General features: G+C 62.3%; 2 protein-coding genes across 9 annotated transcripts in view; both read right to left on the bottom strand.

The window, feature by feature from the left end:
* Positions 1 to 388: 388 nt before the first annotated feature.
* Positions 389 to 11,043, bottom strand: CACFD1 (calcium channel flower domain containing 1). The gene is made up of 5 exons (XM_060610372.3): positions 10,839 to 11,043; positions 7,856 to 7,928; positions 6,301 to 6,426; positions 3,130 to 3,237; positions 389 to 2,622 (listed from the first exon to the last, which is right to left on the bottom strand). The coding sequence occupies exons 1-5, from the start codon at positions 10,957 to 10,959 to the stop codon at positions 2,532 to 2,534; spliced, it is 519 nt and encodes a 172-aa protein (XP_060466355.1). The 5' UTR covers positions 10,960 to 11,043; the 3' UTR covers positions 389 to 2,531.
* Positions 11,044 to 11,425: 382 nt separating this feature from the next.
* Positions 11,426 to 16,259, bottom strand: part of ADAMTS13 (ADAM metallopeptidase with thrombospondin type 1 motif 13) — a 32,361-nt gene continuing 27,527 nt past the window's right edge. For 7 of the 8 annotated variants that reach the window (XM_060610318.3, XM_060610322.3, XM_060610321.3 and 4 more), the window contains 6 exons: positions 15,788 to 15,992; positions 14,864 to 15,155; positions 14,213 to 14,359; positions 13,703 to 13,879; positions 12,527 to 12,702; positions 11,426 to 11,909 (listed from right to left, as the gene is read on the bottom strand). In XM_060610318.3, coding sequence (XP_060466301.3) covers positions 11,724 to 11,909; positions 12,527 to 12,702; positions 13,703 to 13,879; positions 14,213 to 14,359; positions 14,864 to 15,155; positions 15,788 to 15,992 — 1,183 coding nt within the window. In that variant the 3' untranslated portion in view covers positions 11,426 to 11,723. Of the gene's footprint in view, positions 11,910 to 12,526; positions 12,703 to 13,702; positions 13,880 to 14,212; positions 14,360 to 14,863; positions 15,156 to 15,787; positions 15,993 to 16,259 lie in introns of those variants that run through there. The other variant, XM_060610323.3, reaches the window with a different exon arrangement.

Below are 16,259 nucleotides of genomic sequence, written 5' to 3' on the forward strand. Positions count from 1 at the left end.
AGGGAACGGGGTCTGTTGTAGGTGGGGGAGCCCACGCAGCAGCCAGGCTCGGCCAGACCCAAACTCTCAGCCAAGGCTACCATGGCCTAATGCCCCAGGCAAAGCCCGCTTTGTGGGGTCACAGGGAGGCAGAGAGAAGGGGCAAGGCAGCCTGGGAGGGACAGCCTGGCCACGCGACGGCCCCATCCCACAGGCTCCGGCCCTTCCCGGCTGCGTGACCTCGACAAGCCACTTGCCTGTCTGAGATGCTGCCAGCAGACCTGGGACAGGGCCAGCAGCACAGAAGGTCCTCGATAAAATGGCAGTTAGTCCCAGGACCAGCGATCCCGGCCCCCCGTACTTACGGTATCAGAGGGAGAAAGGAGCAGGCAGAGTGCGCGAGCGAGCATTCAGACCACGGCCAGGCTTTATTGCTCAAACAAGTTAAACATGGAGGGTGAACGAGGACCCCGAGAAGGCAGAGTCCAGACCCACTGAGGCAGGAGTGGGCCCTGGCAGCCCAGCCCCTTCTGCCACCCAGACAGACAGATGTTCCCTGCGGGCGGCAGCCCACACAGGCAGGGGACAGGATCCCCGGCTGCGGGACTGCTCGGCTACACTCACTGGGAACCTTGGGCACGTAGCATGTCCATTCCTGCCTGTGACTGAGGGGTCAGAGGGCCCTCCCACCTCTGCACCTGCCTCCAGGGCCCACCCCCTCCCCCCCCAGCAGACCTGCTGACAGAATGGAGGTGCAACCTTCCGGGACACACAGCCAGCCCTTCCCCTCCTGCAGCAGGGAGACCCCCGCCAGCGAGGCCCCTGCAGCAGGGGCAGGAGGGCTGGGCAGAAGTGACCCCCGCGTCCCACTTCCCAGATAAGAATGAGCCAAGAGGGGCGGGCAGGGCCCTTGCCCCTCCTGGGAGGTAGACGGCACACACAGCAGACACACACACACGCACACACACACTCCCGCCCGCCTGGAGAGGCCCGGAGCCCACAGCCCTTTGAACCCTGCGCTGGCTTGAGAAAGGTGGTCCCAGAGGACCCCTGAAGGCACGTGTCCCACCCGCTGGCCACACCGCAGGGCCCGCGCCCCCCCGGGGCTCGGCCTGGACGGGCTCGCGGGAAGGCTGCCGGGGGCTGCCGCAGACCAGGATCCCTGTGCGCGTCCCCCGGGACAGTGAGTGCTGCTCCTGCGAGGAACGCTAACGAGCCCCAGGGAGGAGGGCTCCCTCTGGGAAGCAAGGATCTGGACACAGCTCTAGGGGTGGTTTCAACAAAGGGGGGCTGGGCCCGAGCTCAGGGTTCTGAGCCGGGCCCAGCCGGGCGCCCTGGGAGAAGGACGAGTGGGAGCTGGGCCCCAGACCGAGCCTTTTCCACACCAGCCCATTCCTCCCGGCACCGCCCAGGCTCAGCCAGGCCCCACCAGACACGCCTGGCAGCTGGGCGCCGGTCGGGCTGGCGGGGCAGGCAGCGGGCCGAGGGAGAAACACACAGGGGACACCAGGAACAGTGGATGGAGGGAGGCCGGGGTGACAGTGCGCATCCCCGCCAGGGCGGCTTCCTCAGGCCCCCCGCACGGGCCAGGCACCCGGTGCGCACAGCTCGCGGTGGTGGAGGCGGCTCTGGCCCCTGCCCTGCTCCCCAGAGACCAGAGTAGGGGGCAGGCCAGCAGGAATACGGAGGTGGGCGGAGCTCGGCCCCGCTGCCTGGGCTCTGGCCACGGCCGACACGGCAGGGGCACACAGACAGGTGGACGAGCAGCCCCACGGGGCAGGGGAGAGCCTGCCCTCCGCGCTTCCTTGGCACCGGGCCCCTGGGGGCCGTGGGGGAGGACCCATGACAAGTGTCCCAGAGTGTCTGAGGTTCCCAGGAACTGGGGAAGGGGCGCTCCCTAGCCAGCCAGCCAGCCGCTGCTCTGGGCACTCGAGGAGCATCCCGGGACTGCCGTGGGCTCCCGCGGAGGGCAGAGCGGCGGGGAGGGGCCTGGGCAGCGGGACGAGGCCGGGGGCAGCAGCACGCTGCCCTGCCCCGAGGGAGAGCCACGGGAGGCTCACCCCACCCCTGCCCAGGTTGCCGTGCCTCCCAGCTCAGGCCCGGACCGGCATCCCCCAGGAGGCTCCTCCCGGCCCTGCGGCCCTGCGAGCGGTGTGAGTCCGGACACCCACCCGGCAGCCTGCTTCCAGCGGAGCCGGGCCAGCTGCGAGGGGCGGGGCCAGGCGGGCCGCCCGTGCGCAGCCACTGCGGGCTCCGCTCTGCCTCCAGTCCTGCGGCCTGGGTCACCCCGAGGCCCACGCGGCCCGCCTGCTGCCACCGCCAGTCTCCTTGCTGCTGGCCAAGGCCCGGGGCAGGAGACACAGATCTGGAGAGAGGGAAGACACAAGAGGACTCCAGGTGTAGGGACAGGTGTAAGGGGGCTGACAGGAGCGAGGCAAAGGCTCCTCTTCCAGGCTGTTCTCCAGGGTCAACGCTCCAGGCCTCATCCCTGCAGGCCGTGCTCACACAGAGTCCCAGGGGCGAGCAGGAAGGAGCGGGTCGCCTGACCTGCCTCACAGCTCTCCCTCCAGGGTGTCCGTGAGCTTCTCCTCATCAGCCTGCTGCTTCTGCTGCTGGATCCTGGCATAGGAGATCGCGTCGCCCCTGGGGAGACAGCGAGTCAGTGTCACAGGACGCCCAGTCCTCCCACCCACCAGCAGATTCCTGGCCTGTGACCGAGGCTTCAGCTGCAGGGACAGCAGGTGTCGCCAGAGACTCTGCTGCTAGGATGGCCGTCTCTAAGAGAGGCACAGGCTGCCCGGGATCTGGGATTCAGAGTTGCAGCCCGGGCTCTGAAGCAGAGGGCGGCAACCGACTGGGACGCCAGGCGTGGGCGCTGGACGGGAAGAGGCTCTGCCGAACCACAGACCTGCCATCCCCACTGTCGGCTGGGGCGAGGCACAGCCAGGCCACCAGGAAGGCCACGAACCCTCCTGCTCTCATTCCCGTGAGCGGCAAACACCCTGGGGACACTGATGAGAGTCACTGACAACTGCCGCGCCCGTTCCCACAAACGGACACCAGGGGCCCCTCCTGGACCCTCCGCACTGAGAAGACTACAGGAGGTAGGATGTGAAGATCCCTCCCAGGGGCTGGGAGAGGCAGACGCACTTTTTGCCCAGAGCCGAGAGTCCGTACAGCACCCCAGTGGCGAAGGCGATGGCGTTCCCCAGCAGCGTGGTCAGGGTCAGGCTGATGACGATGGGGACGACGGCCATCCTAGGAGAGAAGCCCAGGTCAAGGCGGTACCCCTGCCCTGCGGCTGCCATATGACTTCCAGGCTCCCCAGACTAACCCAGGCCCCCCCTCCCAGAGAGCCAGGTGCAGGAAGGGTCCCCAGAAACCAGTCCAGACACAGGGTCACGGCCAGGCTTCAAAAAGTCCTTAGACACCCGTGCACTTGTCTGCGAAGTTCCGTGTGCTTTCTGAGGCGAGGACCCAAGCCTTCATCAGACCTCTGGAAGGGTCTGTGGTACACAGAGGAAAACAGCGCTGGGGTCATCCACCCACCCCTTCAGGGAACAGGCCGCCCGAAAATCTCGTCAGTTCCTCCCTAGCGGCTTTGTGACGGGCCAAGTTCCTGAACTCCTCCCGTGTGAACTCCACACACAGTGCCCGGAACAGCATCAGCACCAGGTAAAGGTCAGCTCTTCGTGGTGCAGTGAAACCAGCCTTATCTCAACAAGAGAGATCCCAGAGCGTGAACCGCACAGGGCAAGGGGCTTCCCTCTGGTCCCCGCCACGGTTGGGCGCCCCCTGGCGGCAGGTGTCCCCTCTGGCTCGAGTGTCCATGGGCTGACTCTCCATGCCGGCTGGGATTTCCAGACCCCCGTGGCAGTGGGTTAACCAGGCCAGGGAGATACCGCAGCTGGAGGACCGGCGCTCTGTCCCGTCGCTTCCCTGGGCGAAGCCGTCTGGCCCAGCAGCCGCACCTGCCCACGCACACCCCGCACGCTAAGGTGAACACTGGGCCGCCAGATGGGCCGCCGCAAGTCCGCCTGCCTCTCTACTCAGGCGGGACGTGCGATCGTGAGGTTTTGCTGTGCTAATAAAATCTTTCAGTAGTAAAAGAATAATGGGAATTAGAAAGAAAAAAAAAGACCAAGGGGGAAACCTCCTACCAACAAAATTAAAGGGAAACGGCTGGAAAGATGTCGGAGAAGAACAAAGGGTTAAGAAATCTTCACTATAGGAAACACATAACTTGCTAAGTGAAACATTGAGACGCCAGTAGGTAAGAAGTAAACGAGAACATTTTCAGGAGAGAAAATGCAATTAGTAAAAACGTTCAGAAAAACAGCTCAATTCTTGTCAGACACGAGACGGGCAGCACCAGCGGGGTGGAGAGGAGGCAGAAACCCTGATCGCCTCTTGGGAAAGCAAGTCAGTCACATATTGAAATCTTTCCAATGACTAACCTACAGCCTAACAATTCCATGCCCAAGGAGAGATATATCCTAGGGAAAGCACCACGGGAAAAGTTTTGCTCATCGCTGTTTGCTGTGGTTTGATTTAATCTGCACCACTGTTTACAGAGGAAGAAAGCAAGACACAGGCAGTGGAATAAATATTCCTGCCAGTAAAAGTAATCTTATGAAGTCTGTACCGGTGATCCTGAAAATGTTTACGTCACGGTATTAAGTGAAAACGAGCAGGACACAAATTTACTTCTAACGGTCATACTGTGTAAGAAACAAGTTTACAAAACCTGCAGGGGTGCCTGGGTGGCTCAGTCAGTTGAGCATCTGACTCTCGATTTCACTCCAGGTCATGATCTCACGGTCTGTGGCATCGAGCCCCACACTGGCCTCTGCACTGACAGTGTAGAACCTGCTTGGGATTCTCTCTCTCCCTCTCTCTCTCTCTCAAAATAAATAACTTAAAAAAAAAAACTATTAAAAACAAAGTTTTTTAATGGACAGAAACATACCAAAATGTTCCAAGCAGTAAAGCTTTAATATTTTCCAAGTTATTTTTAGTAAATGTACATTACTGTTAGTATTTTTAAAATACACGGGGCGCCTGGGTGACGGAGTCGGTTAAGAGTCCGGCTTCAGCCAGGTCACGATCTCGCGGTCCGTGAGTTCGAGCCCCGCGTCGGGCTCTGTGCCGACCGCTCGGAGCCTGGAGCCTGTTTCCGATTCTGTGTCTCCCTCTCTCTCTGCCCCTCCCCCGTTTATGCTCTGTCTCTCTCTGTCCCAAAAATAAATTTTAAAAAACGTTGAAAAAAAATAAAATAAAATACAGATCAAGGCAAGGGGCATGATGGCAGATAGTTTCTTGTGAACCTCTATTCCTCTGTGGTTTAGACCCAGTAGGAAGCGGCTCTAGAATGGAACGCACATCTCCTGCTGTCAAAGCAACTGGCCTCCACAAAGGGAAAAAACCCTGGAACAAAGAACTCCACATTTATTATTTTTTTTTTTTTTTAAGTTTACTTATTTTGAGAGGAGGGGAGGGGCAGAGAGAGAGAGAGAGAGAGACAGAGAGACAGAGAGAGAACCCCAAGCAGGCTCTGAGCTGTCAGCACAGAACCCGATGTGGGGCTTGAACTCACAAAACCATGAGATCATGACCTGAGTGGAAATCAAGAGTAGGACGCTTAACTGACTGAGCCCCCCAGGTGCCCCAAGATCACCGCATTTATTGCTAAACATAACCTAAATCATGGTAACCATTGCCATTGCTGTCAGAAGCCGCGAAGGGCCTCCTGTGCACCAGCACTGTTCTAGAAGCTTCCGTGCATGGGACGCACCCTGAAATTCGTTCAACCTCATGACTCAGGTGGACAATGCCCCACAGCGAATCTGTGGTTAGAACCAGGAAAATCAAGGGAAGCCCACAGGCAGGTAATATTTTCTGTTCTGCGACCTGCCTTCGTGCCGGGGCATCGGGATGGACCCCTCGTGCAAGGCTGCACAGAAGCACATCGCTGGGCCTACCAGGGTCGATTTAACAACTCTCAAACCCCGGGCCAGAGGTCCGGGCCCCGCTCACTTCTCTCTAGCCCGTACAGGCTGCAGGGCACGCATTCTCCCTGCGGAAGTGCGGGCGGCCACGGCTGTGGGCTCACCCCCCAGACGCAAGGTCACACGCCACACCCACCGTCGGAGGAGGACTCTGCACGAAGCCATCGCAGCCTCGCCCTCCCCGAGAGGTCCCCCCCAGCCCGGCCCGCTAGCCATCGCCTGCCCTTCAGGTCCCTGAGCTCTGGGAACCCGGGTCGGGGGCCCCGGAGGGTTAAGTCCCCGCACCGTCCAGCCCCACCCGGGGGCCCCGCACCCGCAGTAGAAGACGGCCTTCTGCCAGGAGCGAAGCCGGTCCACCTTCTCGGCCACCGTGTTGGCAAACTCGACGAACTGGCAGCAGAAGGGCGCCTCGCAGAGCAGCAGGATGAAGGCGTTCATGCTGGAGGGCGGGGAGAGAGGCTGGTGGGCTGACAGGGTCGGGGAGGGGGGCCCCAATGCCCACCAGAGTGCCGCTCCCCCTCCCCCACCTCCCCCTCAGCGCCTCTGCGGAGCCGCTCCCCCCCCCCCCCCGAGGACCAGAGCCCTCCCTTCACCCCTCCTGTCTCGGAAGGTGCCCCTCAGCTCTGCCGTGAGCACGCGGAGGGGTTCCTCCACTCAGGGCGCTTTGCAGAGAGCCGGCCGCCCCTCGTCCACCCCGTTACCGCCACTGTCACCGACATCGTCGTCTGCGCGGGGAAAGCTGTCCCCGGCAGCGGCTCACCCATCAGGACGGCCAGGAGGAGGTCATCAGCCCACAACAGCCACTGGGGGCGGACCCCTGGGAAGCCCACACGGGGAGGAGGGCACCTAGCAAGCCCCGTACCCTGCCCCTCCTTCCTGTGTTCCGGCTGGGGGCAGCGAAGCCACGGAGACAGACCGAGGGGGTCTGCTCCAGTCTTTGTTCTCCACGGCTGGGTCACGCTCACAGACGCCGGGCCCTCAAAGAATGCCACAGCAAGCCTGCGTCCACCCCAAGCCTCGGAGGAAAGTGCCCTCATTACCTACCAGGGACAGAACCCAAGCTGAGGTGCCCCGGGAGCCCACCTGAGCCCAGAGCAGGGACTCTGCACAACTCACACGCCCCCTGCTACAGGCCAGTCCTCCCAACCCCCCCCCCGCCGCCCACATCCAGGCCGGCCGGTCTCCGGACTGCCTCTGGCCAGCACAGGCCTCCGGGCCCCGCTCCCACAGGCCTCACCGCTGGCCTGAGTTCCCTGAGGGCAGGGTCCCACCCTGTCCGCCTCCGTGTCCCTCCCAGGCCAAGCCCCACGTGGGCACCGACGATGCTTGGTGCACAGCCGCTTCTCACGCGCAGGTGGCTCAGGCACGGCCAGAGTTTCACTGGCTGATTCTCACCCCACCCCCTCCGCCTTCCCTTCCAACGGGATCGGGCTACCCAGGCAGGAGGGGGGCAGGGAACTCACCTGGGGCCTTCTAGCCCCTGGTCCCACACCAGCTCTAACCTGCGCCGTCTGGCTTGCCCACCTCCGACCTGGAGCTCCCAGCACCTGACTCCAATCCCGCCAGACACCAAGCCTCCACCAAGCCTCCTCCAGCAGCCCTGACGGCCCCCGAGCTCCCACAGGCCAGGCCCCTGGTAGCAGACACAGTGCCTGCAGAGTCTCGCTCCGTGGACACTCGGGAGGCATTTGTGACCCCGGCCCTAAACCCAGTGAAGGCCTGGGTGAGTGTCCCCCCTGGCCTGGCCCTAATGAGAATCGGGACAAGTGAACACGGCAGGGTGGAAAGGAGGTGAAGACCCCCGCAAGGCGACCAGAAATCCACGTGCCCCCAGCCCCATGGGGCAGGACAGTCACGGGGCTACTCACATCATCCACACGCCGGCCGCGATGTTCAGAGGGTGGATGGTGACGCAGTTGAAGAGGCCCGAGATGGCGCAGGCTTGAAAGCAGACAGGAGCCGGAATTAGCAGGCAGGAAGGGACAGAGCCTGCCAGGGAAGACCCCTGGCAGACCCCTTCCGACACCCAGCACTGCACTCCGCCATCTGAGACAAGCGAGGTCCCTGGCGAGGCGGCTCGGCCCAGACCCCGCGGCAAGGGTGCGGCCGGCTGCACGGGCATCTCACCCTGTCTCCAGTCCAGGGCTTGGAGGGCCGGCCTCCGCACCCCAGCTGTACCAATACCCGCCGCAAGGCATGGAACATGACAAGAGAAGAGGATCTCAGGCCTCAGGCTCAGGCAGGTGCCACCATTCACAGGGCTGGCCACACAAGAAGCCTCTGGCGCCAAGAATGAGGCTTGGATTTTGCTGGGACGAGGCCCGCTGCCCCTCTGGGAACAAAAGTTGGGACCAGGTAGACCTGGGTCACAATCCCAGCTGTGACTTGCACACCAGCTGAAGAACCTTGGGGACGTCCTCGTCACTTTTTGAGGCCTGTTTTGTCCCCCGAGTGCGGGCAAGTGCCACAGCCCGGCCCAGCCACCCCTGAAGCACCAGGCCCTGAAAGAGGCTTCTCCGGGGTCCCACGTGTGGAGCCTCGCCCAGTGCTCCCAACCGCACCCCAAGGGGTGGGTGTGCCACACTCCCCTCGCTTCTCCCTACAGCCAGCAGCCCAGCTTCACCAAGAACTGGCGGTTCCCAGGCACAGGCTCCCAGCTGGAAGCAAAGCCCTGCCCAGGGCCATAGCTGGGGTGGGACTGGAAGCTGGGCCCCGAGGCAGCGATCAGCAGCCAGTTCATTAAACTTGCAGCAGCTCGCCTGGCACCTGATCCCTGCCTGGGCCTGGAATTCTCCTGCTGTTCTCCCAGGTAACCCTATGCAGGCTGCAGGTGGAGGATGAAACCAGACCAAGTGAACCCAGACTGCAGGGGGCCTGCCCTCGCGTGGTCCCAAGGTCTCCTAGAGGGACCGAGGTACTTTCTGCCTGCTAGCGGCACTCTGTCTGGACACGTCCCATCAGCCTCCAGGCAGCAAGGTTCCCCGGAGACACAGAACACAGACCTGAGTGCCCACAAGACAATGCCCCTACTGAGTCAGTACTTCTCCTCCAGCTCTGACCCTGCCCCCGCTGTCCTACCAACAGCCCACCTTAGGGGAGGACTAGGTTTCAACGCAGAAAGAAGGCTGCAGCAAGGAGTCCTTTAACAATCCAGCCCGGAGGGTGTCTCACCCCTTGGAGATCCGGACGTTCTGCCTCAAGTGACCAGCTGGAAGCACAGCCCTTATCTGAATTCCTGTTTCATCACTCAAACTTTTTTAAGATTTTATTTTTAAGTAATCTCTACACCCGATGTGGAGCTTGGACTCACAGCTCCAAGATCAAGAGTCTCACGCTCTACTGACTCAGCCAGCGGGGCGCCCCGCATCGCATCCCTAAAACTCTTGCCTTGCCCCCCACCCTGCGATCTCCTATTTGGTATTTGCATAACAATCACCTCCCCCCAAATACTCAGGTGACACCGACACAAGTTTCTCCTGATGCTTCTGGAGTAGCCCCAACACCACGAACTCCTGGGGCGGCCCAGGTACCTCACTTTAAGAAGCACAGAACGGGATGGGAGACCAGGGTTAACCCGGGAGCCAGCAGGGCTGCTGAATCCAAGGCAGAGGGAGGGTGAGGGCCCAGAGGCCACAGGCAGAACCTTTCCTTTCTCCACCACTGGCCCCTCTCACTCCCTACAGGACCCCCACTCTAGTCTGCAAGGAAGACAACTGGCCACACTTGAGAGGATCCTGTCTAAAGCCTGATCCTGAGCCGCCAGTCTCTCCTACAAAGTCAAAAAGATGCTTGCTCTGACAGCAGTGACAGGGACTCAGGGGCCTTTTTGGGATCTGCAGAAGGGCCTGTCCCATGATCACCTCTGGATAAGGGTGTGCCCTTCTGCACAGCACACGCCTAACCCTGCACCCCTGAACTTCCTTCCAGCACCCAGCCACCTGGGACGACTGTGGGACAGGCAGGGGACCCTGAGCGGTGTTCCCTCCGGCCGACTTGATCAGGATCTGCCCTGCTCCAGCCCTCTGTGCCAAGCGGGCACTGTTCAAACCCACTCCAGTGACTCCCAAAGGTGAGGGCCGCAGGACAGGACAGCAGACCATTCGAACAGACCAGACACGTATTGGCCACATGAGCTTCATTTTACCCCTGCAGCAGGTCGGCCTTCCTAGCGGTGTTCTTTTGGGGGGGGGGGGTGGGGGGGAAGGGGTGCCAAAAGAGCCTGGCTTCCGTGCAACTTGAGGTCAAGATGTGCGTCGGGATGGCGCTGCGGGGATATGAGGAGGGGAGAGGAGCGGTGGCCGACGCAGAGTCGACAGCAGAGGGAATGCACTGGCCTCGGAGTGGACAGTGAGGACCCAGATGCTCACTGCCCGGCCCTCCCTCGAGGACTACTCGTGCCCGGGCACCACCCGCCCATGTTTAAACAGCCTTGGCCCAAAGGTTAAGGTGGCCTCCGCCCGCGCCAACAGGTGAGGCTGCCTCCGGGCCGGGCAGTGCTGCGCTCTCCCAGCAACAGACGGGAGGTCTCGGAAAGCCCCCGGGGCAGAGGCCGCACGCACCGTCCCGGCGCTCAGATGCGGCGCGGGGGGCAGTAACTCGGCCACGGTAGTTCGCGTTCCCTCCTGGAATGTCCCCAGCGCCGCCAGCCCAGCCGCGGGCCCCGCGGGAGCCCGGGCCGCGGGGCCGGGACCATGGCAACCGCCGGGGCGTCCGCTCCGCGCGCGCCCACCCACCGCAGACCGCCCCCCGCCCCACCAGCCCCTCCCCGCGGGGGCGCGCCGGAGGGGCGGGGCCGAACACGCATGCGCGGTGGGCGGCGAGGCCGACCCCTCCCCCGGGCCGGGTACTCACAGACGGCCCCCAGCACCCCCGACAGGCGACACAGCCAGCGGTACCACCACGTCATGCCCTCCTCCTGCGCGGGCGGCGCGGAGCTGACGGACGCTGTCGACGCCCCGCCCGAGCCGCTCATGGTGCCGCTGTCTGGCGCAGCCCGCCACCCTCACAAAGGGCTCCGGAGCCGGCCGCGTTGGCCCGGCGCGCTGCCTTGTGGGAGAGGCGGCCGCTCATTAGCATAAAGGGCGGGGCTCGCAGGGCGGTGGCGGGTGCGCCCGAGGGTCTCGCGCTGATCGGCATAGGGGGCGGGGCCTGGCGGCACCCGCCCTCCCGGGTGGTCAGGTCCTCCCAGCCGGACCAGCACAGGGGCGGGGCCTCGCAGAGAATTAACGAGTGTGCCAGCGTGGGGGCTCATTCTCGACCCCACGCTCCCTCGTCCCTCCTTCTTGGGTAGAGAAAAAGAAGACCGCCACGGGTGGCCTGGGGCTTGCTCAGCTCAGTATTGGGTCTAGAGCCCTGCCGCTGCCAGGGAATTCCGGCAATGCCCTGGGGTGGGTTTTCAAGGCAGATTGGACAGGTTATGTGAAGAAAAACGCTACTCAGACTGCACATTCCATTTATTGGTACAGAGGGACTGGTGACTGCCTTTCCAGACAGAGTCCCGACCTTGCCTCCCGCCGCCTAGCCTTTTGCATGTTGGAGGAGGCCCTAAAGGAGATACTTAAGATTGGACGGAATTCAAATTGGAAAGCACTCAGAGACCGGAGTCAACCCTCTGGGGCTTGCCAGGCACCTAACAGGTGCTCATAAATGTCAAGTTCGTTTCTTTCCTTTCCAGAACCTGGAGGAGGCATCCTACTGTGCACTCAGGGCACTGGAGGTTTGTGCTTGGAGAGGAAGCTAGGGTACGGCCCAGCCAGGTTCCTGCACTCGAGATCCGAGGGTCCAGTACAGGCCCCACAGGCTAGCGCCCGCCTCCATGAAGCCCTGGCTAAACTCCATCTCAGCCTGGCTTCCCTCGGACTCCCAGTAGAGTGCCTGCTGCCCACGGAATGTCATCGTCTTCAGGCTGTGGTTGTCCCGGATCTGAGGGGAAAGGGGCAGCCCCAGAGGGCCGGCCAAAAACGGTAGCTAGCATTTATGGTGCCTTTAATATACAAGGGATCATACACTCAGGGCCACACACTTAATCCTCACACAACAGCCCTGTCAGGAAGCCACTACTATTCTACCCAGGAAACAGGTTCAGAGAAGTTGTATTACTTCCCCAAGGACACACAGCCAGCGTGTGAGAGATGGGTTCTGAGCCCAGGTCTGTCTAATTCCAGAAGCCAGGTTGCCTCCAGCAGGGGAGCTGACACTTTGCAGAGGGCAGTTCTCCCGGAACACACAGACCTCATGGGAGGAGGGTTTGATCCACTCTTCTGGGAAAGTTATATCAGGATCTAAAATTATGCTTGAGTTCTGGGTTAACTCTCTACATCAGAAAAGGTCTTGTCTATTTCACTCCTGTGGGGCGCTCAGTAAACATCTGTTGGTGAGTAAGTGGAGGAAACTCTTCTCTCTCATTCTTTCACAAATGATTTTGAGGTTTGGGGGCGAAGTGGGTACAGCACCCCCAGTTCTCATCCCATCCCCAGGGACGGCTGTCTAGACTCGTAGCAAAAGTCAGCCCATTCTTGTCCCCATCCTGGTAGCCTTACCAAGATGTGGCTGGCATCAGTGCCCGTGCCCACGCTGGTGGCCAGGGCATGGATGGCAATGCGGGCCCGTGGAGCCACATTGATGAAGATGCGGCAGCCCCCCAGGTTCCTCCCACGTGGACTCATCGAGGGGCTCACGATTTTACCCCAGGGTCCAAAGAGCTGCATATCACACTCTGCAGAGGAGAGCAGGTGGTTGGGCTGGGTGTGGGCCACTTCAGGACCTAGCAGCCCCGGGAAAGACCACTAATGCCAGAGGCCAGGGTGGCTCACAGCCAGGGGGCAGTGAAGGGGGGCAATATGGCGTTGTGGTCAAGATCGGGTCTCCGCCACAGAAGCCCTCGCCGAACCCCACCTGTACCACTTTCTGCTGTGAGACCCTAGGCGAAGGCGTTAAATGCTCTGAGCTTCAGTTCCCTCCTCTGTAAAGTGAAGGTGACTGTCACAAAGGCCATTGACATTAGGAGCCCACGGGAGCTCCGCCTGGCTGCGCCTCCTGCCTGTGCCCCTGGTGAGGCAAGAGCCCATGTGCGGGAGGGAGGCCAGGAAGAGAGGAGCCTGAGAAGGGGCGGCCCGCCCTTGAGCACTCAATGCCCGTGCTCAGGCACCAAAAAGCTACTCGCTGAGGGGTGGGGGGGTGGGGGGGGCAGGCAAATCTCTGTAGAAGTGAAGCCTGGGGGGGCCAGAAACCTCTGGAGCTGGCTAGGGAAGCCACCTTCAGCCAGCTTGGGCTGTTGGGAGAGGGAAAGTCCCCTGAGACCTCCAAGAGGGCTACTGGAAGACACCAGTGGGGCCATGGGATGCCATCCTCTACCTGAGGGGTGTGTGTGTGTGTGTGTGTGTGTGTGTGTGTGTGCACGCGCGCTCACTCACACGTGCAAGCATGCACGCACACACCAGCTCTTTGGGGGCTGAGCAGAGAGGACACTGCACCGGAACAGGGCTGGGGGAAAGCTGCTCACAGAGGACCTTGAAGGGTCTTGAGGGACATGAGTGCCAGGGCAGCCACCCAGGTGGCTGCAGGGGCCTAGCGAGGGAGGCACACAGCACACACACCAGGACCTCGTCCTGGCACAAGGAGCTGGTGGTGTCCTCCTCCATGACAGTCAGCCGCCGGTAGGCGGCACCCGCAGGGACGTGGGGGTGGCTCTGCCCCCCGCCCCCCGCCCCCCATACCTCTGTGGGAGGCTCCCGGGGCAGGCTGGCTCCGGTACCGCAGCAGAACTCCGCCTTCCCGCCGCTCACGGCGCTGCCTCACCAGGAGCGTGTTGGCTTTGGAGCTGAAAGTCACGTCCGACAGTTTCCCGCACATCTTCCTCCACGTGAGCCTGCCCCAAAGCAGCAACATATCCCCTAGGAAGTGGCGGAGTGGTGAGGGTCCAGCACCCCCTGCTCTGGGCGGGCAGCACGACGGCCCTGGGGTAGACTGAGCTGTGGTCGGGTCCCAACCCTCCCACTTCCTGCCTTTGTGGCTCTAAGTCATCGGACACAGCCTCGGCTTCCTCATCTGCAGAACGGGGACAATTGCACGACAGGCTCAAGATGGCCATGATGATTATTGGGGGGGGGGGGGGGTTGGAGAATGCACTTGGTGCATCCTGCTGGGAACGGGGCAGGCTGGAGTCCTGCTCACCAGTGCCCGAGGCCCCACACCAAGACCGGTGGTGCGTGCGGCCCCAGACGTACCAGTGCTGCAGTTGAGGGAACTCTCGAGGACTTGAACGGTCACCACCTCACCCAGGGGCCGCCCGATGGCCACTACACAGTCAGCCTGCCCTGGGCCTCGCATGTCAATGGTTCCTGTCGGCTCAAGGTGCTGCCGGCCACAGACGCCTGGAAAGGAGGCAGGAGCACAGGAGAACGGAGCTTCAGGGCGGGGCGTTCCCCGAAGGGAGGCCCGGGGTTTTCCACGCTGGGTAGGAGACTGAGAGGTAGGGTGGCTGACAGCCTCCTGGGCCCAGCTGGAAAAGCATTCTTAGGTCAGGGGAGGGGCACAGAGCCGCTTCCGGATGCTCCAGTGAGAGGGAGGCAGTGTGGACAGCAGCACGTGGCCTTGAGTCCCACAGACCTGGGTCGGATCCCGTGAAACCTCAGGCTGAGGGTAAGGAAAGCGAGCTTGCACTCGGCCAGCAGAAGCAAAGTGGAAGGAGAGGGCCAGCCTGGAGCCCCACCTCCCAAGGCCACGCCTTCAGCCCCCGCCGCACCCAAGTGCTGCTTCGCAGGATGACCCCAGGAGGTCCCCACAAGGAGGCTGTCCCAGCTCTCCCAGCTGGGGACGGCTTTGCCCACCCCTCCCGCAGCCAGCCAGTGCCCAGACAGAAAGTTGAAGGACATAACTGGACTCAGCCGGGCTTTCCTGGGGCCCAGGCAGAAGCCCCTGAAGCCGGGGAGCTGGGGAGAGGAGGTGGGCCTGGGGCCGGGGCTGCTCCGGAGAAGTGCCAGCAGTGGCTTCCTTGGGGGGCGCCGGGCTGGGGGTCCCCTGCCCAGCGCAGGGCCCGGCCCAGCAGCCCCGCACCGTGGCTGGCTTGGGCAAGTGCTGGCAGAAGTGGGCTGGCACCGGTGCCTGGGACCCGGGTCCAAGGCAGGCGTCGTGCCGGTGCTGGATGCCGTCTCCGCAGGAGACAGAGCACTGCCAGGAGACAAGAGAGGGAGCTGAGGCTGACCTCGCCAGAGGGCGTCGAGGACAGCAGTGACCGCTGGCCAGGCATGATCCGATCTCACTTGTACACAGCCCGGGGGGCGAGCACACGTCTCCATTCCACAGGTGAGGAGACTGAGGCTCGGAGAGGTTACCTTGCCGGGTCACGGCACCAGCAACCCCCCTGCCCTCCTACCCTGCACTGCACTCGTCTGAGCTCTCGTTTCCACCAGGACCCGACGCCCAGAGTCCTTGTGCCCAACGCAGGCTGTGGCTGTCTGCTTTGCCTCCTCTCCCCCGCCCGACCATGAGCGAGATCTTCCAGCAGGAGACCTAACCATATCTACCTTTGTCTTTCCACTACCTTGCGAGGTGACGGCACCAGAAAGGCAAGAACGGAGACCTGAGTCACCTTCCCCTTCGTGTCCTGGTGTCTCCAGACCTCGGTCCAGACCCGCCCCTCAGGTCTCCAGGCCTCGCTGTGTCTTCTGTCTCTAGATGCCCTGACTACTTCCTCCCGCCCCAGTCTCCCCCTTCCTTTCAGGGGGTCACGATGAATCCAAGCCCCCAGGTCCCTGCGTATGAGGACCCTCGGCCGACACACGCCCAGCTGCCGTGCTCACCTGTGTCCAGGTGCTGACATGCCACCGGTAGGCGCAGTCGGCGGTGATGCAGGGGATGCTGGCCTGCGGCCGTACCAAACCTACACAGGCCGCCCCGTCCACCTCGACGTCCTGGCCTTGATCGAACTGCACACAGGCCACGGAGCGCATGGCGGTACCAAGGCCACAGCTGGCTGAGCATGGGCCAAGGGACACGATTTTCCACCTGCGAGGACAGAAGACCCCAGGGTGCAGCCCCGAGCCCAGGAAGGGTGGGCCCTTCCCGTCCAGGGCTCGTGGATCCTCAGTTATGCAAGTGACAGGGACGGGGGAAGAGACGCCCTTGGATAAGGGAGAACACATCCCAACGTCGGTCAGTCCTGCCCGTGTCGATTTGTGATTAGCCTCAGCACCGCCTTGGCACCACTGACATCTGGGGCCAACGGTTCCGTCAGATGCGGTGCAGGAGGTTCACTCCACCCACTCGCCAGAT

The sequence above is a fragment of the Panthera onca genome, chromosome D4, assembly GCF_046562875.1.
Source record: "Panthera onca isolate mPanOnc1 chromosome D4, mPanOnc1 haplotype 2, whole genome shotgun sequence".
Taxonomy (NCBI): domain Eukaryota; kingdom Metazoa; phylum Chordata; class Mammalia; order Carnivora; family Felidae; genus Panthera; species Panthera onca.

Bases quoted from the DNA above. Each gene is read 5' to 3' on its own strand.
- CACFD1 (XM_060610372.3), bottom strand. From the start codon at position 10,959: ATGAGCGGCTCGGGCGGGGCGTCGACAGCGTCCGTCAGCTCCGCGCCG. The intron at 3,238-6,300 runs GTGCGGGGCCCC...CTTCTCTCCTAG, and splicing joins AAGGCCGTCTTCTACTGCGG to GATGGCCGTCGTCCCCATCG. The intron at 2,623-3,129 runs GTGCGTCTGCCT...CTGTCTCCCCAG, and splicing joins CTCTCGGCTCTGGGCAAAAA to GGGCGACGCGATCTCCTATG.